Genomic DNA, 26,879 nt, shown 5'->3' with positions numbered 1-26,879 from the left:
CTCGGCTTAATTGTGTTGATGTTCCTTGGTCCCGAAACCAACCACCGCCACCGCAAACATCAGGCACCTCTGTCAAAACAGGGAAGCGGAGGATGTAACATTAAACAAATGGGGTAAATGCACAGGCGCGTATCCATTTTCTTTGACTCAGAGCGGCCGTGCGCACTTCCCCGGCAGCGGCGGTGGCAGGTGATGTGTTGTGGAAGCGCAGGGAGGAGTCAGAAACATTAAACAGCGGCGCGCGTCCTGTCATCACACTGTCTAGACGGACAACTCCTAAAAGTGATGAGGTCTTCGTCTGGCTCTATACATCTCTCCTATGCGCATGGAGAGTAGGACACACGCTTATTGTTCGAGATGTGGAGCGACTTGAGATGTGCGAAATACTGTTACATTAATGGTATTGTGCAGAAGTAGATTGTATGTGGTGTAAAAATAAAAAGCGTTAAAGCCTAAACTTCTTAATAATAAGAAAAAGAGTATTGTGGACTGGCTTTATTTGTGATTCCGCGTTTTGACTACTTACAAGTTTTCCTTGAGCTCTGATGACGACTTGCAAGTAGTCGGAACGTGTTGGTGCGATCACAAGTAAAAATAAATGCAACTTATGTCAGGATAATACAGGATTTGTCCAACGTGGCTGAATAAAATGAAAAGCGATGAGGAAAAAGCACATGAACGTTGTTAAAAGCTCATAAAAAAGTGTGAAAAATGTCTCCTTTTAAGAACAAAAACAGACAAATCAAGTCAACTGGCATCTTAGTAATGAGAAATACTTATGTGATAATGAAGACTTCAAATTATAGTCAAGTTAAAACACAACTCCTTAAACGTGTTCATAAGTTACAAACGTGTCCTCGGCCTCGTCAGCCTTACCGGGGCAACGCGAGAACACAATTTGTTACTTTCACCTGTTGTTTTTGCTTCCCCTCAAGTCTTCCAGTGGGATATTTTATAAGCAATTAAAACAGCAACAGAAAGGTCATAGGAAAAGTCATAAAGCTTGTCTGAATTTGGGGAGGAGCGTTTCCAAACAGGAGGACTGCTCACACCTGGCACAGATCAGAGATACGCTGATCCTCCAAAAACAGTGCTCCTCCTGTAGTTACCGGGTCACACTCGCACATGCTCTAGGAAATACTGGGTTTCTACGACTAGACTAAGAAAAACAAGCGCACTCCTCCCTTTCTGCAGCGTAGCGAGAGGAGAATCGCTACGTTTATCCTTATGGAGTTATTGAAAAGCTGCAAAAGCTCTGTATTCTCTATTGCAGCGGTTCTGTGGTGGTGGTACACGGGCTCCATCATCTGTTGTTCTGTGCTGTTAGTTTGGGTTTTTCCTGGTTTAGTGCAACTGTAGTTATGGCGTAGTACGATTCGAGACCTGGTTTGACCCCGGTTAAAACCTGGTATAGACCTGACTTTGATCTGGCTGCATTCGGAGGCCAAACGTTTTTGTATTTGACGGGAAATATTCGCAAACCGCTGCTCTAATGTAAAGTGTGAGTCACTTAAAGAAACAGACAAAACCAAAAAGAGTACATGGCAAACATTGAAGCGTCTATAATTCTAAACGTGTGGAATTGGGTCAGTACGTGCCACGCTTTAAATAGGAGATTTAAGTTGCTCCAATCACTAACGAACACAACACGATTACAGTTGCAAAAGGCTAAAAACAGACTGTAATTACCGTGATCAGATTTCAATCAATACAAATAATTAAGTAATTTTAAAAAAATGACTCAAAAGTTTAACTATTTGTCTATAAAAGCATGTTTGAAGGAAGAAATTTGACTGTTTTTAGTGGTAAATGGCACTGATTTTGATTAATATTGAAAGCCATGTTTAATGTTTAAATAAGGAAAATACTTCAGAGATTGAACAATAAAATAATAATTAAAAAAAGACTAGAATGCCATATTGCCCGGTCCATGTCTGTAAGGTTAAGTTTTCTGACTAAATAAATACACCAATACAGTGTTTTGCATAATTTAAACATTGCAGTTTACTTTCTCTTTGTGTATTTCGGGTTGAAACCGAGACTCAGTTGAGAGGTTTCCCTTTAAAACGTTTGTGACAGAGTTCGGTTTAACATTCACTTCTAATTGCCCCCCCAAAACAACAGAAAAATGAGTGCAGCATGGATCACTGACATATTAGCATGTACTTAGCCTTGGCTTCGTTGCAGTTAATGTAAATTCCAGCTCCAAACTGTCCTCGTGACAAAACTATTTCATAATTACATGTTTTTAGCAAAGCACACAAAGCCGCATTGTGGAGAGACAGAGTCCATTAGAATATCATTACCATAAATGAAAAGCAATGTGGTCACCTGAAAAATTAATTTGGAGGCCTCTAAGTTAAGCCCTAGGAGAACTTTCCTCCTCGACCCGCTCCCGAGCTGAAACGGCCCGCTCCGGCGACGCTTTCCGCTGGGACAACAGGGAATCCACCGTCCAACTCAAACTGCATCGCCTGGACAGAAAAAACACAGTAACATTTCGATATTTGTCTTAGTTAGGCCCGAGCGCCACAAGCTGTCGAGAGGCCTATTAATCTCGTAAGGCCGTGCGAAGCGGTCGTCATCCCCATATAAAGCACTCATTTGCGCTAAGTAGCTCACGAATACGTTCCCCATCTCTTGCATGTTCCGTGCATATAAGCATGTAATGCAAAAATTGAACATTATTACTGTATAGAGGGCCAAAAACACAAAGTGGGCGGAGCCCACTCAAAATTAACGAAAGTACCCGTCAGTGACCAGGGACCCACACCATGAGGTAGGAAAGCGCGAGCGCTTTCCGAAAATGTATAGTTTATGATATTTGAAAAATGGGAAACATTGTTTTCGCATCGGAATATTATTCTTTCTTTCTTTCTTCTTCTCGGGACCAACCCCCCTATTTTTCACCCAGTGAACATTGACGAAAAGTCACAAAAATGTTCACACCTCTAAAAATCGTGCCTCTCTACATTCTGGCTATTTCCCTTTTCTAAAACAAAAAAAATTGGCGCGTCAGCGCCCCCAAATGTACCAAAAATGCATTGAGAGATGGGAAATGACCCAAAAAAAATCTGATCGTAGAATCATGAAATTTGGCACAGAGGTAGATGGTGACAAGAGAAGTAAAAAATATTATTACGGCAACGCCGTCCGCCCAACCAAATGTCGGCCATATTGCTTCAAAAATGGCTAAACATGACTTCGGAGTTTTTCCAAACGTCTTACTTTTACGAACTCCTCCCAGGGCGTTGGCCCTAAAAAGCTGAAATTTGGTGAAAATGCTACTGAGGAGTGGGACATCAAAAGTTATTCAAATTACATTGATACCTGTCACGGTCTCTGTGCGGCGAAGCCGCAAACTGTAGCTAGAATTTCAGAAATCTCCCATATTTAAAATTTCTGCCGTTTGCGCAGATAAAGTCCGAATTGCGTCAAATTAGAATCAGTTGTTAAACTCTTTGCCCTAAACCTACTTGAAGTGAAATAAATTAATTTGGCGCCACAGCGCCCCCTACAGATTTTATATGGAGGTTAAATGTTTAGTTTTGCGAAATTATATGAAATTTGACACACAACTCAATTTTGGCATCCCCATCAAAAAAGTCAATGAGACCCATGTCATAATTGTTATGGCGTTGCCGTAACGATGACCGAAACCTTTCATGTTATTCCAATGGGGAAATCGCCAGAACATGTTTACACTTTAGACTTTCACAAACTCCTCCCAGGGCGTTAGACATATTAACCTGAAATTTGGTGAGACTCATCTTCAGGACCATCAAAAGTTATCCACATTTTCATTCAAAGAGTCACGGTGTCTGTGCGGCAAAGCAGCACATTTTGCCAAGAATTCAAAATAAAATAGCTTTTTGATGGTAAAACAAAGGGGAGAAGATGTGACAGCGTCACAGATTCAGCAGTAGGCGTAATAAAAGGACAATTGGGGCGCGTTAGCGCCCCCTCCTCTTGCGGCGTGGCGGCGGTGTGGCAGCGGCGTAGCGAGGGCCGATCATTGCCGCTTGCGGCTATATTTTGTACTAGTTTAAGTCAATATTTGTCTTGGTTTGTACGAATTTTAGCCCCTATGGACGTCAATTTGCTCGTACGTTGTTGTTGTTGTTGTTGTTGTTGTTGTTGTAGTATAGCAGTATTTATTTTGTTGCAACTGTTGAAATGTTCCTTTGTGTAAAATCAAATCCAAACAAAAATTCTATACAGGGTCTAATTTGTATTCTAAAAAGCTATACATTTTTACTTTAAATCTTTAGTGTTCTGTTATTGATTTATTGAAACTGTTAATAAATCTGTAGACCTTTAAACTCCAAAACATATAGGAAAAAAATATATATATACTGTAGTTCTACGGCAAAATCCTCAAATGTTGCTAGTTTTAAATGTAAAATGGGCTGTTAAAAATACCTCAAAACACTTCACATGATTGTTAGACCGGCCGTACCTGAGTGAATGATTGTGCGTCGTAGCAGCTGTAGATGGCAGACGAGCGGTCGGCCCTCAGACACGTTTGAGCGAAGGAGCTGATCTGTTCGGCCAACTCCAGCGCCGCTTCCAGACCTGTGAGGAAAGAATACAAACACAAGCACATTAAAAAGCTGCTCAAAGTACATGAAATAGTGCAGTATTTGGGAGCATAGGTGATTTTGTCTCGTGGCATGAGATAAAATCACCTCAAAATTATGCAAACATGTGGAAAATGATCTTGTGAGTTCCAAAAGGCAGTGCGACAATGACATCAAATATATGAATTCAAAGTAAATATAAAAATGTGAACTGATCGCACAAGTTATTATATATGTTTTATTATTAATGATGTCAAAATGTCTGGTTGACCTGATCTCGTGTTGTGTCATGTCTATTCCCAGCCCGAAAATGTGTTAATAATTTGTCTGCAATTTCCCGTTTGTGGGACAAAGGAAAGTTTATTAACACGTGGAACTGTTCTTTTTTTACAAATAAAACAATAAAGTAGAGCCTAAACATTTATATCTTGGCAAACAGCTGCCTGAAGCAATGTGTTGAAGCCAAGAACAAAAAAGGATTGGCATACATGGCTGATCCAATCGTTTTGCAGTAAACATTTTAATAAGACCTATAATATAACAGTAATGGTTGTATACCTTGTCCATCTGGGACCACTCTGTTTGCCAGTCCATAGGCGAGAGCTTCCTGCGCGCCAACGGGACGCCCGGTCAGGATCAGGTCTAAGGCCCGGGACAAACCGATGAGACGGGGAAGACGCACTGTGCCTCCATCAATGAGAGGGACTCCTGCAAAATCACACAAATGTCATTCATAAAAACAGAATTATTAAAGCGAATTATGGCAATTATGGTTCTGTAGAAACAGTGCAAGAACCACAGTTGGTAATGTGGGCTTTTTTTAATGATTAGTTAAGCTTAATTTTTATCATTGTCGCTCACAAAAGGGGTATTTGTTAGAACTAGTTTTGCTCTGATGTTGTCCTGGTTTAAATGTATAGATAACTATATTTGGCATATTTTACCTATGTAAGTGAGTTTATAACGTCTACAGTTGTTCTCAAGCTTTGTTTTGGACAAAATGTATATTATTGGTGATACTTGGTGGTACTAAATATAAACCTAATTTGGTGGTTTTGTCCTGTATTTTGTCCTTTTTTACTTTTTACCGTTGATTCTTTCATAATTTGTTAGTACAGACATTGTATTGTGTTACTTGGGAAGCTACGGGTTTGGCATTTGTGAGAAAAGTTAGCAAAACATACATAAAAAGCTTCAGATGTACCATTTCTAAAGGCAGCAGAGGGTCTAACACGCAGGTGCAAATGGGGCGGCTGTGAAGTGTAACACAAAATTAGGCAAAGAGAGGTGTGAAGGGAAATGTAGGCCACAGCGCCAGCAAACGGCATTGGGTTACTTAATCTGTGTGAAAACATTTAGAAACACTTAATGCAGTCCCAACATTAATCTCAGTTAGAGCTGTCAGGGGAGCTACGTTCACTCTGCAGCTCTGAACCTTCTCTGTGCCTCCTACATCTCTCACAACGAAGAGAAAAGTAATCTGTACTGAAGTGTTCAGAGAAAGGTAAAAGGTAGAGGAAATATAAAGTAGGGTTTCCCAATGCATCAAATTTGTAATTGTCAATCAGCTTGGGTCTTTTTAATCACATTTCCTAATCCTCTTTCAGTAAACGCATGTGGTGTGGAGCAGAGTTCAGACTTTGGAGGGATACGTTTGACTATTTCTCGTTCTAAATGGCTTTTATTGTTTATGTTAGATAATATTGAGAGCCAGTTTGCATTGTTCTGAAAGAAGACAAAATAAAAGTGAATTGAAAATCGTGATTGATCAATATGAAGGGGGGGAAATGTGATTCTTTATTTTTACTTCCTTGTTTTGAACTGAGGTCAATCATAATTATCATTTATGGTGCTCCATCTGCATTTTCAGTGATCACAGTTTTTATTTTTTATGTTGCTGGTTCACATGAGTCCCAGAGGCAGAAAACACAGTGATTCAAAAATGTTTCTGAACATCGCTCCCTTTTTAGCGCCTTTTCACTTAATTTGCAGTCTTGTCAAATAAAAACAACGGGCCATAAAATATTAAGAATGTGACAATACCCAATGTAACGTATAATATGATCACGACAATTGATTTATTGCGAACAGAATTGTAAATATGCTACTTTTTCATTTTAATTGCCATGACAGGTGAACATCATGGTCCAAAACAGTTATGTCTTATGCCGTCTGGACTGAAATGGAGCAAAGGATCATGGTCTATGTAGTTCCCTCTGTTTTTGCTGCAACAAAACAATGCATTTGCGCAAAGAAGCTTGTAATTTGATATATTGCGACAGCTCAACATATTATTGTGAGACTTTTGACGATGCAATACCACAATATTTTGGTTATTTTTACATTCCTATTAAAAAAAAATATCACATGAGCCGCTTCACATCCATCAGGCTGGCACTGCTACACACATAATAGCTAATAATATGGGCAGTCTGACTTAAAATTACCTTCACAATGTGACTTTGAACAACCCAGAGCAAAATCTAAAATAGAAAGACCACGCTGTACACTTCTGGCATGTGTCCTAATTTCTAAAGAGCACCAGCTGGTAGTGGCATAGTTTCTCCGAGGCCGCGATCCTGGACTCCCTAATTCCTCCGAGTGGCTGATTCCTTCTGACCGCCCCTTATTGAGAGCACATGTGTCGGACATGTTTTCATAACCCCAAATCATCATGTGAGTTTGACTTTTTTTCACCTCCTCGCTCCCTCGTCCTGTGGGGAGCTTTTGGAAACACCGAGATCCCATTCGTTCTCCTCACTTTCTCAAATAAATTCAACTGGAATACATGGAATACCAGTGTGAACGCATTTGGGACACTCAATTCAGCACATGTGGGATACTGACGGCAACAGAGCTTGGAGACTGGGCTGAGGCGGAGAGGAGGGGCAACGATGACTGAATGAGACGAACTTCACTCTGAACTGGGACACTAAGCAAACAGAGGTGGAAATGTGTATAATATCACACTTTTTGGAGATATGCAAAACAATAATAGTGAGAATAATGGCAAAATATTAAAAGGGTGCAAAAGATTACGGAAAAAGTTAATTTTACAGTCAATTTACATTTTGTCTGATCATTTTTGTATAATTAGCAGGATAATAATGGGGGGAAAGAAGAATTTGCAGATTTAACGGGGGAAATGTTGGGTAATAACAAGTGGTACTTAATTAAAAATGAAGGAGGAGTTCTGCTCTTTGGCCTTCTGGTTCTGAATGTCTCACCCTGCTCTTGAACCCTGTTTTCATGCAGCTTATCGTCCAGTCTACTGACATACTATTTATAGCAGAAGGCAGATTTTTATGAGGTTAATACAGAATTAATTAAAAAAGGAACACTGTAAAAGGAAAATAAAATAAACCATAAAAGCGCAGGAGAAAACTGTTTTGCTGATGCATTTCCTCTTTATTTGTTTTTAATAGTATTACTTTCTATACCACTTGTTTATCACCCTGATCTCAACTTTATGGTCATCAAAATATCTGGTAAAATCTCTCAGTTTCACCTCATATCAGTCTCATATGGAGTATTTGTTTTTATGAGATTCTGTTTAGCTTTTCTGCAGACATTTCCACTTTGGTGTTTGTCCATGTATTTCCAGTCAGTGTTTTCTGGAGCAGGGTAAATTACAGAGCGGCGGTTGGCACACGGAGGTGATGAAATGGCGCACGTATTTCACCTGAATGCCTCTCATTTAACAGTGACACATCCTTGAAGCGCAGGTGTGTGTCTGATACTGACAGATACAGAGCACAGGCTTTCAGACAAAGCAGCGCTCTGTGGTGCCCTGTTTTCAACTTTGTGTTGTAACAATACGCCCACCTACAGCAGGTCCACAAGGGCGTCAAAAAGTAGTTCGCCTGGCCTTTTCAGACACTACACATGGGATTTTTTCAACACTATGTAGACAGTTATTGTGATAGTGACATAAGTATTGACTATTACATTGTTGTATTACAAATCTTTCGTCTTTCTGTTAATGACAATGTATGCACTTTATATTTTATAAACAATGGACATGTATTTTTTTTCTATAGTGCAATTGTGTCTCTTCAAAGCAGTATGCCAAGAATATTTAGATTTTCCACTTTAATGAAGCTAAACATAACAAAAACGACTTCTATTTTTCTGACAGTTACTCTATATAATGTGAAACGCTGTATTTTTGCCTCATATTGAGCACCAACAAATGTACTATAAGAAAGTTGTGATGGTCTGATATGTACATTTACTGATTATAACGTTTTTGTTGCTTTATACCAGTATAAAACCCATCACAGATACTGACACTCGCACCAATGTCCAGTAGTTAATCATGTTCAAAAAGTTTCAAATAAGATTTCTTTCACATGTTCATAAACCACATAAACACGACAAAACATGAAGTACTATAGCCACAAAACACGCATCGAAGGCACGCGCACGTCTTTACCAAACAATGGGCCGATTAGATAAAGCCCCTCAAGCGCCATCCAGCCATTGTTTGTACTGGAGACGAAAATGAACGGAAAGTCTGTAACGCAGTCAAATGTGGAGTTTGGGAGTAAAGCAGAAGATTAGATTAAAAACAGCTCGCTTGACCTCCTCCATGCGCCTGTCTTTTGTGCTACTGTTGGCACCATCGCTATCAGTTACCGGAAGGATGTCCCGTCTTATCCAGGCCTCTTGTCTGCGGCACCTCTCCCCCTTTACACCACCCCCTCCTCTCCGATAGGCCCGTCTGCCATGTGTCCTGTTTGAGAATTACCACAACCTGCGCCTTGTCTCGCATGAATGGACCGGAGAGGTTTGAGGATTTTGAAAGAGTCTGGCTACAGATCCTGATACAAGATAATCAGTCAGGATGTTAAGCTACTGGGGGTCTAATGTGACTGACAATTCGGAGTATAATCCCATTCAAAACGCAGCTTTGTGCGAGGACAATGAGATGTCTTGAAGTTTACTTATTCAACACGGGAAACTGGGACTTAAAATGTGGACAAAGATTAGTTTTTTAAAGCTGAGATACTTTTAACTTTTTACCCCCCATATAGTATCTCGCAAAAGCAGAATTCATTAGAAAATCTGACTCTAACTAATAATAAAGTATTTCATCTTTCACAGTTAAATTAGTTGTAATTATTTGTTAAAAAACGAATTTGTATGATGTAAATGGATGCATATTGGGCACAAAAGCGTTTTGCATCTGCCCGTTTTGGTTACTCCACCTTGAATATCTACAGTATGTGTGATATGATGAAGTGTGATGTGACTGAAACTAAATAAACTGAACTGATGATTGTACGTTGGCAGTCTGCAAGTCTGCAAGTTTTTCTGTTTGAAAATCAGGGACACCATTGAGTCCTATTTTCTAAAACAACATTTCAGGTCCTGTACATAATCAATCCATTGTCCAGGATCAGGTGAATTGGTCAATAAGCGGCCCATGGAACACTTTTCTCTTTAACTCATTTACATTCATCTAAAAACAATAAATTGGGTTTTAAGTTAACGGTCTGAACTAAATTTAAAATGGAAAATATAATATTTGAGGGAGGAAAAATCCACTGTGTCACTACAAAGTTTCAAACCTTGACACACTCCAGTGCTGCTGGTACTACTGGCATTTCCCACTTCACACCCACTACAATGCCCTCACGTGTGGGCAGTACCACTAGGTTTGATGTGGATTTCCGGACAACTTTAGACCCAATGGTTCAAAAACGGAAAGAATTTCAATCAGCAAATAGCTTTTAAATGAGTTTGAACTGAGGAAGAACTATTTTAGTATTTTAATTCCATTGCTCAAAACCAGGGATAACAAATCTCAAAGGTGCACTTTGTAACTTCACATCTGTAACTGTTATGTCTTACTTTGAGTGTTCTACATTATTGCATTAACGTATCACCCTTTTTCTTTATACAGGTTTTATTGCTTGAAAAACATGCATCTTACTGTGAGTTACTATCCACAGATCAGATAAGTTTAATGCCATACTGTGAAACATTCCAGGCATAACGATAACATCTGCATGGAGACAAGAAGGTGGTGGACAAGAGCAGTTACGGTACATTATGCACCTTTAGGAAACAGCGCAGGAGTCCACAGAGAGGGATTGGGGGGATCAAAGTATAAAACAAGTTGACTTGCGTTTGACTTTGAAGTGTAGCTTATTACAGAGGACACCATTTTAAATATGAAGGAATAACTGCTGCGTCGTCTCTGGAGCTGAACTCCCTGTAAGCTTTATCTGCTGCTATTGTAGCGTGCCTCGCAGGAGAGTGAAGTGATGTAATCGCTGGACACGGTTTTAAAGTCAGAGAGCAGGTGTTTGCGTTGGCCCGCTGCATGTCAGCTTTGGACCGAGCCACGACTTCCATGCAACATGTGGCTTCTTCCTTTTGGCACCCGCACACTCTCCCACGTCCAGGTAACAGAGGGCTCATGGAGGGGAGACGGGAGGAGAGGAAGGGGTAGTGACACAACTGGCTATCATGGGACAGCAGGTTAAAAATATTTCAGGTCAGACAACACAAATCAATTGATCTACTGAAGGTGATCAAATTGATTCAAAGATCGTGTGGGGCTTTTGCTAAGCAGAGTTTTATCAACCTAAAACATGCACAATAGAATCATCCTCCAGCTGGGTACTTCTGACCTAAATCCTGACTCAGATCTGGTGCTGTGATGCCCAATGCTCTTCATGGATCCACCCACGCCCCACAACCACCTGCAGTTATGCCACCTGAAGCCACACGACACCAACAAAGGGCCCAGAGGAGAGATGAGACACCAAATCTCCACAAGGGCCCACGAGCCAGGGCCCACGAGCCAGGGCCCAGCAGCCACAGCGGAGCATAACTCCTAGAACAGGGCTCCCCAAAGGAAACACTGATCCTGATACTTCGTTCTCACTTTTTTATGGGTAAAAACTTCTATTTTACAGTTTCATATTTTTACAGGGAAAATAAAACATATTTTGACCTTATTATTACAGGTTTTGATCATATTTTAACGCGTAAAAACCTTCATTTAATGGTCTTTACTAATAATTTTTTGGGGGGAAATGTATTTTAACTCATTTTGACCACATTGTCACAGGTTCTAACCATATTATTATTATGAGTATAAACCTTTGTTGTTCCTTCTATCATTTATTGAACAATAAGTTGATATATGAATTATTGCAAAAGGCCCAACTACATGTTCTCAACCTTATGCAGAAGATGGATGTAGATACAAAGCCATTTTCAAGCCACCCAGACAAACAGTGCATTGACTGTTGGTGCTCATGAACATTTTACATTTAAAAAAAATCAACATGGAACACCAGTTTTTTGTAACTTTGTAAGTATATTTCAGTAGCAGTAAAAAGTGAGACTGCGAGGGCCCTTTTCTTACTCAGGGTAAACAAACTACCTTTTACCCCTCCAGCCCGACGCCCCTCACTTGGGCTGCAGTTAATTATTGATAAACTGATTTTTTTGATTAATGGACTAGTCTTAGATTATTTATATTGTGCCTTGAAAAATGCTTTTTTCTTATTATTTTGACGGTGCTGTTGTTGTGATTAAACCAGTATTCCTCACAAAGGGCATGTATTGTAGTCTGTTTATTTTCTTTTTAACAATTCTTAGCGATTATTAAATAGTCAGTGGTTATTTCAGTAGTTGATTAGTCACGATAAGGCTGATTAATTGCTGCAGCAGTATAAACAATTAAACATAAACTACAATCCATCAAAACAGATGCCAAAAAACGTTCTGCAGTATTTTACTTTCAGCATAATGTATAACCATGAGATGAGACCGAATGAGTGATAGTGATAATATTAAGACGATGGACTTGCATGACACGGCAAGAATCCATCCATAAAAAAAACATTATTGCCTTAAGACTTATGATGAGAGGTCAGACAGTGGGTAATGTGGACGATTGGTTTACTTCCAACAGGAAATTACAAACAATAAAAGTGTACAACAGCCCATTATCGGATTTAGATTTGCCAAATACATTAAAATCCTATTTTCATCTCCGTGCCAACTCATATTCTATCTCTTGAAATCAGATTTTTCTGGAATTGGATGGATTTCAAAGTACATTTCTAAAGAATCAGCTGTGGGGTTACGTGAAGTATAATAAGTCAGCTTCTCTGCTTGGGGCCCCATCTTCTAAAACGTGCAATCCAAACCCATTTCACACTACACTGTCCAATAAAGTCCAACAAAATCCTTTATTTTTTGTATTTTTTTAAATGAAAAAAAAATCAGATTTGTGCATTATTAAATTATTTGTTTTTTCGTATTACATTAACTTCAAATTATGACTCTACGTTCAATTTTATTTTTTTTTAAACTAATTTTCTTGACAATTTCTTGGACCACTACTTCGTACTTCTACAGTAACAGTACATTTACTTGAGTATAATTTACGGCCACTCTCCCAGTCCCACCTGCACATTTCTGGGAGGATTTTATTCCAAGTTTAAAATATCCTGAAAGAAACATATGAGTGGGAGTGGCTCGACTATTACACTAAATATAAGCTTATTTCAAAATCCCACGACGGAATTAGTTATGCAGAGTGGTTTTTCATTCATATCCTTCAGCACTGAATGAGCAGAGGACGGGCCCAGACTGGTGTGACGCAAACCTCTGCCCGTCCTCTCATTTCCTCCTCAGCGGGACAGAGGGGCCCCAGACAGGAAGCCGCGGGTTGGACAGCCAATCGCGCGCCAGAAAACTTGCGGTCGCCATTGGCCCACATCAGAGCGAACCGAAGAGTCTCTAAAGGGTTTTTCGAACGCCACAGCCACCAGGGATTCCCTCGGGCGGCTGCCATCTGCACCCGCCCCGAAAACTGTTACAGGATTGAACCATTATAGGGAAATATTCAGGAAGAAATTATAGATCTTTAAATAAACTACGCTGGCCACAGTACAGGGTGGCTTCGGACGGAAATGTGCGTCGGTCGGATTGTTTGAATAAAAAATATGCACGCCCGCTACCAGTTTGAGGGGACAATAGGTATCCTTTACTAATGAATCAAGTTTGAAGACCTGCATAACAACTTCAAAGGCTAACCACGTCATTCAATACATTAAAAACTAAGGATGTTAGTTTTATGGGCTAAAAATAAATTGGCCAAAACCACAACAATGTGCATTACTGGCTTTACATAGATCAAGTTGAAATGACTTATTCTGATAAATATATGTTTGAAATTAGTTTGTACAAGTACATTTAGAGAAAGACCAATGTAGTGGGCCAATATATTTGTATTTGAACACTTAAGTGCGAACGTACACAGCTCATATTGATTTGCACAAGTAAAATAAGGTTTGGGATAGGTCTGTTTTGTAATTTCAAGACATAAATTCATGGAAAAGTATCAATAAGCCCTACATATTGGCCCAACACTATCAGCGGATTGGCAATTGTTTGTTCTGGCTTCAAAAATAATGTCCCAAGAGGATGAAAACAATGGGGAAAAAACCCATACCGGTCGATTACATAATTATATTGTGACCTGAATAATCTCAGTTGTCATTTAACAAAATAATCTTGACGTCCCTCTCTGTGTAACGTTCACTTGGGCTATTTAAACAGTTGGACAATGGATGGAGGAGGCTCAATATTCAACCACCTTTTCAATGAATAAAGGGTTGTTTCTTTACATGTTTCCTCAATGTCTTCTCATCCATTGTCTGTCATTATAAATGATATTCTCGGGCATTGAGTGCGGACAGGTTGAACGACAGGAAACTTTCCATGATGTGCTGCTTTAAATTACAGAGCATCCGACATGTTTACCCTCCAAATCGAGCGCTGACAGTAAATTATAGCACAACACTCTACTTAACGCACTGATGGGGTATTTTTAGACCCATCTGTGACAAACTGTATATGAAATGTTACGACAAGCTCCTCTGAAACACAGACTGAAGCCGTGTTAGGACCAGGATTAGGCAAAAGTGTTGACAAAAGTGTCCGTCACAAGTAAAGCAGTGCCTGGATAAACTGTGCCAGGTGGAAACAAAATGTGGAGGAGTGTTACGTTAACTTGAGAAGCTTTTTTGAATAAAATGTGCGCATTGCAGTTTACTCACAACATGGTTTATGCTTCTACTCGAGAATGCAACAGTCTTTTAACATGTATTGCCTACTGATCCAAGGATTGTACAATTATTGATTTTGAAATAAAATTCTGCCATTCCAAGTGATCAGTTTGGCTCTTTTTAATCCTGTCAATAAAAGCTTTATAAGAATATTTTTTGTATTCTGTTTTATGGCTAACGTCTGTAGTGATTAAAATTATGCAAATTATTTCCCGGAAAAACACATTTTAAAAACTTAAAACAACTTAAAACAGAAACTGAAAATTAAAACAACAAAAACAAACAAGAGGCCAGAAAGAAAGAAATTAGGTAACATTTTAAATAAGAATTTAGGAAAGTAAGGCATCCAAAGAAAAAAGTATTAAGGTACACAAAGTCCAGTTTCTGTCCATTTTGTCCATTTTCAGATTGAGTCAATGTGTGATTATTTCCCCTCCATTTTTCGTATTTTGATTATGTTGATTATGATGTCAGTCCAGTTCTTAACCGTCGGCCATTTTTTAAAATGATGGCCTTCTTCCCAGCTGCCAGAGGTATGTTCCAAAGATATCTATTTTTTGTGTCCATGGCAGGGGTTTTGAGGCCCAAAGAAATTGACTAATTTCTGTTAGTGTCAATTTCTGTCCAATATTTTTGTGGATCCTGATAATGATGCCACAACCAACATTCATCCCCTCCCCGGGAATAATGAGCAGTTTGCCATGGAAACGGGTCACATTCTTCCAACAGAATTCCTTCCAGACACGTGACTATTCCTCCATTATGAAGAACATATAGTTTCCCATTCTTCGTTCATCAAAACAAAATTACCCCCATTTAACTTTAATACATTTAGCAGATTGGCTGTCAAGTTTAATAATACATTTATATACTAAATATATGATTCCCCTTGAAAGTTCTGATTTATAAGCATAAGCAACAGCAATTTCTATATTGTAAGATAAGATGTTATGCTCAAACTATTTCTCAATAGCATTCTTAATTAATTAGTTTTACGTTTTCTTCAACTAGAATAGGATTACTTTGAAGTAAAAACGCAACTTGAACTACTCTACTCACATCTGTAGGTCCTATATGACGCACAAAAGGCTTGAAAGTTGTTTATAGGGAAATGGAGTGACATAAATATTGTGTAAGGTGTTGGGCTGGAAACCTGTCGTTAGCTACTTCCTGGTTGGGTTTATAAAAGGTCATGGGTCACGGTCAGCAGTGTTATCGGGCGGTGACTCCATCCTCGCACACAAAAGAACAACAAGAAGCTAAAGAGATAACGGCGCAGAGAGTAAGGACAGTCAGAACAGAACTGACTTCCCAAAACAAAAGACATAAACATATGCTCTGACATGGGGAAAAGAGGGAGAGTTTCCACATTTATAATTAGATGAGCAAATACAGAGGGCAGACAAAAGGTAAATAAAGACAAATCAGGGGAATATATATTGTAAAACCAGTCATTTAACAGATCCTATGAAGCAAAAAGTCTGTTAAATGCAGATTAAGATTTCACAATGACAATAAAATACAGCAAATAATAGTAGTCTCTGTACAATTACCTGCCATGTGGTCTTATACAAGTTCTGTTATAGATCAAGACCGTTCAAAACTATTAAACAAACGTCAAATTCAGTCTTATTTATGTATTTTTTTAATCAATTCTTATTCAAATGAGTGTTGAGTTTCAATTATCATCTTGGCATCGACATGTTTTTAAAACCTTAGTAACTATACAGGAAAAACAAACTTCTAAACATTGTTCCACAGCAGGGCTTTAGACATATATATCGCGCATTTAACAGGCGTTTCAATTGCTTAAAAAAAAACTAATAAACTTTAAAAACAGCCACAGAATGTCCTGTAAGTTGGCCTTATGCTGCCTCCAGCTTGTCTCTGAGTCGATACATTCCAGTTTATTAATGCCATACTACGCAACGTTCCAGGCAAAGCAATAACGTCTCATTTTTATGCACCATATGCTTGTTTTTTGGTGCGACTGTAAATAACCCTTTAGAAATCATTCGTGGATGCACAGTGACTTACCAAATCTACGACAGAAGACCCCCATCACCGCGCTCTCCTCCACAACTCTCAGATCGGCCAGAAGAGCCAGCTCCAGTCCCCCGGCGACGGCGTAACCGCTGACCGCCGCCACGAGAGGCTTGGACAGCTGCAAACGCGACGGCCCCTGGAGGAACAGCGCGATCGCACCTTTGAGGAAACTTTAATCGTACGCACACCGCAAACAACACACACATCCTGAGATTGGCAGTGATTTTTGAGTGTGTGTGTGTGTGTGTGTGTGTATGTATAGAGTGTGTATATGTGTGTGTGTGTGTGTGTGTATAGAGTGTGTATATGTGTGTGTGTGTGTGTGTGTGTGTGCGCGCGTGTGTATGTGTGCGCGTGTGTATGTATAGTGTGTAAGTGTGTGTGCGCGTGTATGTGTATGTATGTATAGTGTGTAGGTGTGTATGTGTGTGTGCGCGTGTGTGTGTGTATGTATAGAGTGTGTAGGTGTGTGTGCGCGTGTATGTGTGTGTGTGTGTGTGTATGTATGTATAGTGTGTAGGTGTGTGTGTGTGTATAGAGTGTGTATGTGTGCGTGTATGTATAGAGTGTTTCGGTGTGTGTGTGCGTGCATGTGTGTATGTATAGTGTGTTTCGGTGTGTGTGTGTGTGTGTGTATAGAGTGTGTGTGTGTGTGTGTGTGTGTATAGAGTGTGTGTGTGTGTGTGTGTGTATAGAGTGTGTATGTGAGTGTGTGTGTGCATGTGTGTATGTATAGTGTGTTTCGGGGTGTGTGTGTGTGTGTGTGTGTGTGTGTAGAGTGTGTGTGTATGTGTGTGTGTATGTGTGTGTGGCCTACCAAAAGAAACTCACAGTGTTATAAGCATTGCTCAACGCCGAAAGTCTGTTCACGGACATTTTTTACATGTCACGCTTTTCCGAGTTCTTAAATTTCCGTGAATCGACTAAGGGCCGTCCGGGTTCGACTTCCTCTTTTTTTCCGTCTCTCACAATGAAAGAGTAACAAGGAGTGGGTCACGCTTTGGCCGCGGGCGGGAGCAGGGAGAGAGATACACCGCTATATAATTTTACACTAAGGAGGTCTCGTGATCCCGGGGCTTTAACGTGCAATCCAAACTAATTTTATGGAGTCTGCAGGTTTTATGAGGCTCACCGACTGTAAATCTTTTGTGTTATGATCTTTATCCCGTGTCAAGTGGAGGATGAGGGTCACTGGGTTCCTCCTACGCGCGTTTGAGTCACAATTTTGCGCTTTATTGAGTCAGCATCACACCGGGTCGTCTGTGTTAGGAGTCTGCTCAGATCATTACAAATATTGGAAGTAAGAGGCCGCGATTGAAAGGAGATACACAAATTATCGTTTCTTGGTGCATCATTCTGTATTTTACATTTTGTGGTCGAAGGCGCATTGTGTATTATTGTATCTGATTTTATACCCATTTTCTCATTGAGTTTATTTTCCTTGCCAATATCAAAACGATAAATGTATTTTTATGAGTATAAAGTACTTTTTTTTAAGCATAGATAGTTTTGCCTTAGGTTTTTGTAACTAAATCCACTACAGTAATTGATTTTTCAAACTTGTCTAGGCTGTTGCATGTTTAAAGGTGGTTATTTTAAGGTTAAATAATGTCAAATCTGTAAATGATCCATGTTGTTTGGGTTGGAAAGCTTAACGATGTCGCTTGTCACGTATGAAGTCCCTGCATCACGTGAGACGGACAGGGAACGTCTCTCACCATCGGCCCGGGACCCTTGGTGACATCTTGCTCCAATTTGAGGGAGTCGGTGTGATTGGCCAGCTCCTTCAAATCATAACCAGCGCAGAAATTCCCTCCTGGAAGAGACCACAAAATTACAAACTGTGGCAGATGGAAAGTCAGAGAGGAAGGGAAAATGATGAGGAGGAAAAAAACAACAAGTTGAGCTGGAGTCCGAGGGCTGCAATTTGGATTGCAGTTTGCTGTGAGCTGGTTTGCACATAAACACTTTACTACATCCAAGAGACTCGGTGCAGCAAAGGCAGAAGAGCAGTAATATCATCGTACACGGCTCTCCATTAAAACCACTGCCTTCCTTTTGGATTCATGCAGTCACATTTCCCAAGAAGATGTCTAGGCTTTAGCAAAAATAACATTTATGGGAAGATTCAGAGAACTATAATCAATAAATTCAACAGAAATGTGACATGACATGTATCTAAATGTTAGTGAGGTTTAAGTATCACGGAATGTGCGAAAGGACTGTAAAAATGACAAAAGTGCATAAATTTGACTTTGCTGTAAATAGATCTGATGAAAAGAACAGACACTTGCAGTGAAAGTGATATTTGTGCACTTTTGAGTTTTACACTTTATTATACTGTTTTAACACATTTCAGAGTTTACCTGATTGCTATATTATTCAAATACAGATACAATATGGACCCCTCCTCACTAAGAGCATTGTTGGCGTTCAGGGAACTCCATAGAAACCACAGCTTTCCATGTGGATTCATGCGGTCATCACTGCATTTCCCAAGTGACCAACACATAACAGAAACAGTTTGTCAAAGGCTCAGCACAGACTCATATAATGTCTGAAATGAGAGAAATGAAAATGATTATAATGAACGCAGCTGCCTGCAACACCCAGATTACCGTTTTGGGTGAACACAGAGCACTTAGAGGAGTGTGTCGTGCCGTTTATGGGAAAGTGAGAGGAGACAGAGCAGCTCCAAAGGGCTGGGGTCGCACTTTAGGACATGAGTTATGTCAGTGATGTACAGTCGTGTGAAAACATACTGATTCTGTACACAGAGATACTTTATGAGAATACATCATCCTAATGTTGCAGATAAGAATGATACTGACATAAGTTTTGATATGTATTCCTACAAAGACAGAACTGGGGGCAAGAGCCAGTTTTCACCCCACATAGTATTTTACAAATATGGTTTGATTTTATTGCACCAATACTGATTTTTGTGACCGCCACTGACACCAATATTACGATTTTAGGATCATCGTTAAACATACGGCCATATGTTTTGCCTAATTGCACTTGTCTGTTTAAAAATCTATTATTTTTCTGGCATTTGAACTGGATATTACAACCAAATATTGTATATAAACATTAGCAATTTTAGCTTCCCCCAACGGCAATTAATCACATGGCTTTTAGGCTTAGATTAGGGATGCACCAATCTAGCTTTTTCAGTTCCAATACGATACTTGGGACTTCTGTCAATACCCGATATCGACCGATACCAGGTGGTTTTCCTTAAAAAAGCTGTTCCTAAAATACTGAGGGTTCTTATAACCATTATAAACAGCTAATAATAATAGATATTACTATTATTCCCACTGACTTTTACCTTAGAGCTGCAACTAACAATTATTTTGGTAATTAGTCAAGCAATTATTCCTTCGATGAATCGATTCGTTGCTTGGGCCAGTGAATATGAGATTTTTACACAATTTTACCTGGATAGAGCTGAACTGAGGACGTTCGAGTGGAGGTTATTAACAGATGAAAGGGGGTTGTCATCAAAAACACTGAATTTACACATTTCCCCTGTCATTGTCTGTCTGAGTATTGACCAGAAAACAATTATTCGATTACTGAATTAGTGAACAACAATTTCTATACATCCTTAAAAAACAAAAACAACATGCCTATAAGAAGAAAAGTAACACTATAATTGTAAGAGTAAAACGTACATATTTAGCATTAACAACAACAAGGCTTCTTTCTCCAAGTGGACTCAGAACAACCCTGAGTCATAAATCAAATAACTCCAGTCCTGTTTTTTGTTCAGAACAGCAACATTCACTCTGACAGGACATTGCCTGCTTTAAATGCCAGCTCAGCTCTGCATACCTCTGAGGTGACACACTTTAGTTTGCCATCCAGATCGACCGCAAACGTCCAGAGAAACCTGAAGCCCAAAAACCTCTCAAATATGTGCCGGCATATTCAAAACCTCCAGCTGCAATTACTTTTAATTTCACACGTTGAAAAGGAAAACAGTTTGACACCGAAAAATGAGAGCTGGGAGAGTGATCGCGCTGGCGCTAATTTGAGCTAAATTGATTCCTCATGGTTTTATAAATGCTACATCCAAACTGGGCCCTCGCTCCTTGTCATATCATCGCAAAGACAAGACGTTCACCCCCATCAGAGGTCAGCCATCTTGTTTTGAAGGAAACCTGTGGCACTACAAACATGGCTGACATCTCTGGGGAAATGAAGCACTTTATTCAAACACTGGTAAAAAGCACAGGTTGAAGAAATTACCTCGAATGGGAGACAAAGTGGTGAGTGCAGTGATTATTTTTAAAGTTATTAGGAGCTTGGCATAGTTTTGGCTCTGACGGGTGACAGAGAGCAGGGCCAGGCCACTTAAAAGTTTGTTCACGACCAATTCACTTGATGAAATGTATTTAATTCAATACAAATATTTTCCCCAGCCTTCCTTGACTCACATAAAACATTGATAAACCAGTAATACAGGACAAATAAGTTAAGAATACTAAAATAGATTTACGTGCTTACATTAAAAATCAAGAAATCAAGGCCTTCATGTGGGTAAGGAATCAATTAGATTTGTTAAGGTTGACAAACAAACAGCTAATCAATGTATTACTGTGAAATAACTTGCAGAATTTATTTGTATCGGAGTCTGAAGTTCCAGAACGATACGTGTGTCCAGTCAAGACAAAGACTAGTCCTGGCTCTGGTCTTATCTCGAGTTCAGAGGGTCGTTATTGACGGATTAACAAACGCGATGGCACGACTCCGTTTGAGTTTGGCCCGAGACGCCAAAGACATATTAGACATTTAAGAGAGCCAGCGTGCATTCTAGGCTTGCATGATACCGACCAAGTTATTTTCAAACTAAATATCAGTAGTAGTTCTCAAACAGGGGGTCTCCAGACGATAAGGGCATTGCAATAGTCTCAAACAAGGCTTGACACTCTCAAAATGCAAAGGCAACAGCATATATATATTTGTTGTCGATCAAATTAAAGCAGAACTAAATAACTCTTAAGATGGAGCTCCCCCTGCAGCTCCATTGTGAAAATACATAGCTTTTTTTCTTTCTTTATCATAATAACTGTAAATATAATCTCATAAAAAATCTTTTACATTGCCAAATATAAAAAAGAACCAGGGTTTCTCAGGAGAGTTGTATTTGGGTTGATGTTGCTGGTTTTCCGTCCAGAGACAGCAGAGGGCAGCGACGAACACGTCAAACACCCCAAAAAAACATATTCAACCCTCACAGGGAATAACAAAGATGTTCAATAAGGTGAAAAGGTTACTTAGTTCTGCTTTAACCTTTTCAAAATAAAATCAAACATTAGAAATAAGGCAGGGTTCCCATTAGGCACGGAAGTCTACCTTTTGTGTTTGTGTTTTGTGAATGCTAAAGGTTGTTTTATGGGCTTGAGAACCTGTGGGCTAAGATACCTACAGTAAATTGTAGATATTTACTACAAATACTCGTTGATACTTTAAAGCAGAGGTTCTCAAACTCATCAAGACAATTGTTCATATTTAGTTTCGACAACAATATTCTGTTTTAAGTGAAAATGAACAAATATAAGCAATAATTTGTATAACATCATCTTGCTCTCCCTGCTCAGTGTTTAGCCCACATTATGGACCCACTTTAGAGGGCGTAAAGTGCATAAAGTTCCAGGTCAAATACAGAGCAATAAAATTAAAGACCTGTTTTGATTTTGAATCCAATATAAACCACCCCAGTCTGGAAAATGTGTGATTATGACACAGGCCAAAAGTGAATTGCATCTGCCGTCTGCTCTGACCTTTCCCGTGGAGGACGGCCACATTTAAGCCTGGGTCCCGGTCAAAGGCCTCCAGCTCCTGCAGCAGACGCCGCGCTGTCTCCTTGTTCACCGCATTTCGCACCTCTGGGCGGTTTATCGCCACGGTGACCACGGCCCCCCTCCGCGCCGACACCACAGTCCGTCCCACTGAAGCAGAGGAATGAGACAGAGGGACCAAACACAACACGGGCTGAGACAATGTGGGATCGACTACTGTCAGAGTCACTGGTTGAGACCAGCTTAGTCCTAGTTTCAGATTTAGTTCCAATTAGAGGTGGAAAATATCATGAAAAATGCACAATGTCAAGTGTTGTTTTCTACACAAATAACAACCTCAAAAGAGACAGAAACATCTCCCAAACAGCATTATTAACTTATATACTGCACTAGTGTGGTGCATTTTATGGTGCATTCACGTTTTGAACCTCAGTCAACACATTTACAGGCACATTTTAGTTTAGGCACGACGCTTTGCTAAAATATTGGTGTTTAGATGACAAAAAAAAAAACATAGAAATATTATTATTTTTGTCAACATGGCCCACCACTAGTCTCAGTTTTAACGTGGTGTGTGTGAAAGTGCATTCAAACTAAACCTTAACATTTCACACATATATTATTTTCCCGTCTATTATTTTGCTTTGTCTCTAATAAATTAATAGGCTATATTTGTATTTATCTGGCAAGTCTGGTGATCCTTTGATTGACAAATGTGTTTTGCTACGCTGAAGAAATGTGTTATGAGTCCATCCAATGTAAAAAATGGAAAATAAATTATGAATTAAACGTGTCTTTTGTCTGCTCCAGCGGTGTTGTGCCAGATATGAATGTACCAACATACACCCAGTATGTTACCTACTCCACCAGAGAGAATAGAACATTGGACTTGTTTTTTGCCAACACCAAGGAGGCTTATTCCTCTTCCCCCCTCCCTCCCCTGGGCAGCTCGGACCACAACCTTGTACATCTGAGGCCTGTGTATGAACCCATCGTGCGCAGGCAGCCTGTGGTGTCCCGTGTGGTGAGGATGTGGTCTGCTGAGAGCGAGGAGGCTCTGAGGGACTGCTTCAGCACCACTGTCTGGACTGAGCTTTATGACCCACATGGGGAGGACATCAACACCATCACAGAGTGCATCACGGACTACATCAACTTCTGTTTTGAGAACATTGTTCCCTCCCGGACGGTGCGGTGTTTTCCAAACAACAAGCCATGGATTAACCGTGAACTGAAGGCTCTGCTGAAGGAGAAGAAGAGAGCCTTCAGGTCAGGGAACAAGGAGGAGCTGAGGACTGTGCAGAAGGAGCTGAGGAGGAAGATCAGGCAGGCTGAGGCCGGCTACAAGAGGAGGATGGAGGAGCAGCTGCAGCAAAAGAACATTCAGGGAGTGTGGAGGAGCCTGAAAACCATCTCGGGCTTCAAAACCCCCCCTGCCCAGACAGAGGGGGATCTACAGTGGGTGAATGATTTAAATGCTCACTTCTTGAGGTTTGATCGGTAACCCGCCCCTCCCCCTGCACAGCTGCATGCTCCCTCTTCCACAGCTGGACAATGCCCTGCATCTGTTCCTCTTCGCTTATCTGCCCAGGACCATCAGCTCCCCACTTCGCCTGGACTCACCCATCCCCCCAGCACACGGTCCCCATGCCAACCACTGACTGTCACAGCAGCACAGGTGAGGAGTGAGCTGAAGAGGATTAAAGTGAGGAAGGCAGCAGAACCTGATGGCATCAGGCCCAGGCTCCTTAAGTCCTGCGCAGATGAACTGTGTGGAGTTGTGGAGCATGTCTTCAACATGAGCCTGAAGCTGAGGGTGGTACCACAGGTCTGGAAGACCTCCTGTCTGGTACCTGTGCCTAAGACACCGCGCCCCAAAGACCTCAACAGCTTCAGGCCAGTGGCTCTCACGTCCCACCTGATGAAGACACTGGAGCGGCTGGTCCTGGACCACCTCCGCTCCACCGTGAGCTCAGCCATGGACCCGCTGCAGTTTGCATATCGGTCTGGCATCGGAGTGGAGGACGCCGTCATCTCCCTGCTGCACCGCTCTCTCTCTCACCTGGAAAAGCCTGGCAGCTCTGTGAGGATTCTGTTCTTCGATCTTTCCAGCGCCTTCAACACCATCCAGCCGCTGCTCCTGAGGGACAAGCTGGAGACGGCTGGTGTGGAGTATGACCTGGCAGAGTGGATCCTGGACTACCTCACAGACCGACCCCAGTTTGTGAGAGCCCGGAACTGTGTGTCTGACACTCAGACCTGCAGTGTGGGGGCGCCCCAGGGCACTGTCCTCGCGCCCTTTCTCTTCACCCTTTACACTGCAGACTTCAGACATGACACGGACAGCTGTGTCCTGCAGAAGTTCTCTGATGACTCTGCCATCATCGGACTCATCACGGACGACGATGATGCGGAGTACAGAGGACTGGAGCAGGACTTTGTGGGCTGGTGTCAGCGGAACCACCTCCTCATCAACGCGGGGAAGACCAAGGAGATGGTGGTGGATTTCCGCAGACGCCACCCCACTGCCCCCTCACCAGTGAACATCCAGGGACGGGACATTGAGAGAGTGGACTCATACAAGTACCTGGGTGTTCATCTGAACCACAAACTGGACTGGACTCATAACACAGACGCACTGTACAGAAAGAGCCAGAGTCGGCTCTACCTCCTGAGGAGACTCAGGTCTTTTGGAGTGACAGGGCCACTCCTGAAGACCTTCTACGACTCTGTGGTGGCATCAGCTCCTGTAGGTGTGGCCTGCTGGAGCAGCAGCATCACAGAGAGGGAGAGGAGGAAGCTGGACAGAGTCATCAAGAAGTCCAGCTCCGTCCTGGGCTGTGCTCTGGACTCGGTGCAGGAGGTGGGGGACAGGAGGGTCCTGGCTAGATTCACATCTATGCTGGACCATGAGTGTCGCCCCCTGCAGGACACTCTCTCCGCTCTGGAGAGCAGCTTCAGTGAGAGACTGATCCACCCTCGATGTGTGAAGGAAAGGTTCCGTAGGTCTTTCCTTCCTGCTGCTGTCAGACTTTATAACAAAAACTGTTAGTACTGAACACTCGCAATACTGACCTAACCTAATACTGATGTGCAATTCTGTCATATGTACAATTGCTGTTGGAATTCATGTGCAATTCATGTGCAATTACTGTGAAACTCATGTGCAATCTATGTGCTGTCGTGACACATATTCATGTGCAATTACTGTCGTGATCACATGCAATGGTATTTATGTATTTATTTATTTATTTGTCTATGGGAGTTTTTATTTATTTATAGGAGATCTTCTACTGAAAGTGTTTTTCAGACTTCCTATAAGTGATCTGTTCTTCTGTATCTACCTCTGTATCTACCTGCGTTGCACCAATGAAATTTCCCCATGTGGGACAATAAAGGAATATCTTATCTTATTTTTCATAAAGTGCTGCATAATTGAACTTTGACCGAGCAGATTGACTCTGTAGCGCCCTCTACAGGAGATTAAGCGTTAGTACAGGTAGTTTCCTTCACAAACCTGCTTCCGTGTCCTCGCTTCTCTTTGCTCCGCTGCTGCTGAAGGATCTCGCTTGCTTTATTGTGGCTTGTTCTGACATATTACAACGACAAAATGCCCTTGAAACAGATTTAAACGCTCGCATAAACCGAAGCGCCATGTTGAAAACTCACAAACGCGTGCTAAAGTCGCGTGGCAAGTTTACAAATACCGTTTTGTCCAAATCCTACGTCTATTCACACAGAATATTGGTCTCAACTTCGAAATTATAAGCCAAAAAAATCAAAACACGAAGAGAAACGAAACAGTCCAAGAAGTGGCTTTGGCGCACTGCAGAAAAACACCGCCTTAAGTCCGCCAGCAGGGGGCGACAGAGCGCAATGAATCAGTCAAAGCGGTGGCCAGATCAGAGACAGTTTTAAGCAAAATTAACTTTGATCCATAATATTAGGGTTATTAAACATGATCCACGCTTTCAACCCTAACCCTTAGCATGACTGTATTTATTAATTATTATTATTTATTAATAAATACAGACTAGACTATACTTATCAGTAAAACGAAAAGAATATGATTATATTTAAGTTTTTGCCTGACATTTTGCCTGTTTTTCTCCAAGTTGGCAATTTTTATGACGTTTATAATGTAATAACAACGGCCAAAACCATTTAAATCATACAACAGTTATGATTTGACAAATAATTACACCTGACAAAACGTTTATTTTGTTAAATTATTGTTTTAACTGTCATAAAAAGGTGTACGTTGCGAGCAAATTTTCTTTTGATGACATCCAGAGGTATTCTGTTGTAGAACTCCGCAATATTTATTTTTATATGTCAAATGT

General features: G+C 40.8%; 1 protein-coding gene across 1 annotated transcript; it reads right to left on the bottom strand.

Moving 5' to 3' along the window:
* Window positions 1-1,945: 1,945 nt before the first annotated feature.
* LOC140364459 (enoyl-CoA hydratase EchA19) lies at window positions 1,946-26,364 on the bottom strand. Its single transcript, XM_072450592.1, has 7 exons — window positions 26,054-26,364; window positions 22,519-22,686; window positions 18,445-18,542; window positions 16,718-16,862; window positions 5,139-5,288; window positions 4,460-4,575; window positions 1,946-2,474 (listed from the first exon to the last, which is right to left on the bottom strand). Exons 1-7 carry the CDS (start codon window positions 26,190-26,192, stop codon window positions 2,367-2,369), a joined length of 924 nt encoding a protein of 307 aa, XP_072306693.1. The 5' UTR covers window positions 26,193-26,364; the 3' UTR covers window positions 1,946-2,366.
* Between the last annotated feature and the right edge of the window lie 515 nt (window positions 26,365-26,879).

The sequence above is a fragment of the Eucyclogobius newberryi genome, unplaced genomic scaffold (genome assembly GCF_026437365.1).
Source record: "Eucyclogobius newberryi isolate DKJ021-1_F unplaced genomic scaffold, fEucNew1.0.hap1 SCAF_18, whole genome shotgun sequence".
Classification (NCBI taxonomy): Eukaryota; Metazoa; Chordata; class Actinopteri; order Gobiiformes; family Gobiidae; genus Eucyclogobius; species Eucyclogobius newberryi.
This window is presented reverse-complemented; position numbering and strand designations above follow the sequence as displayed.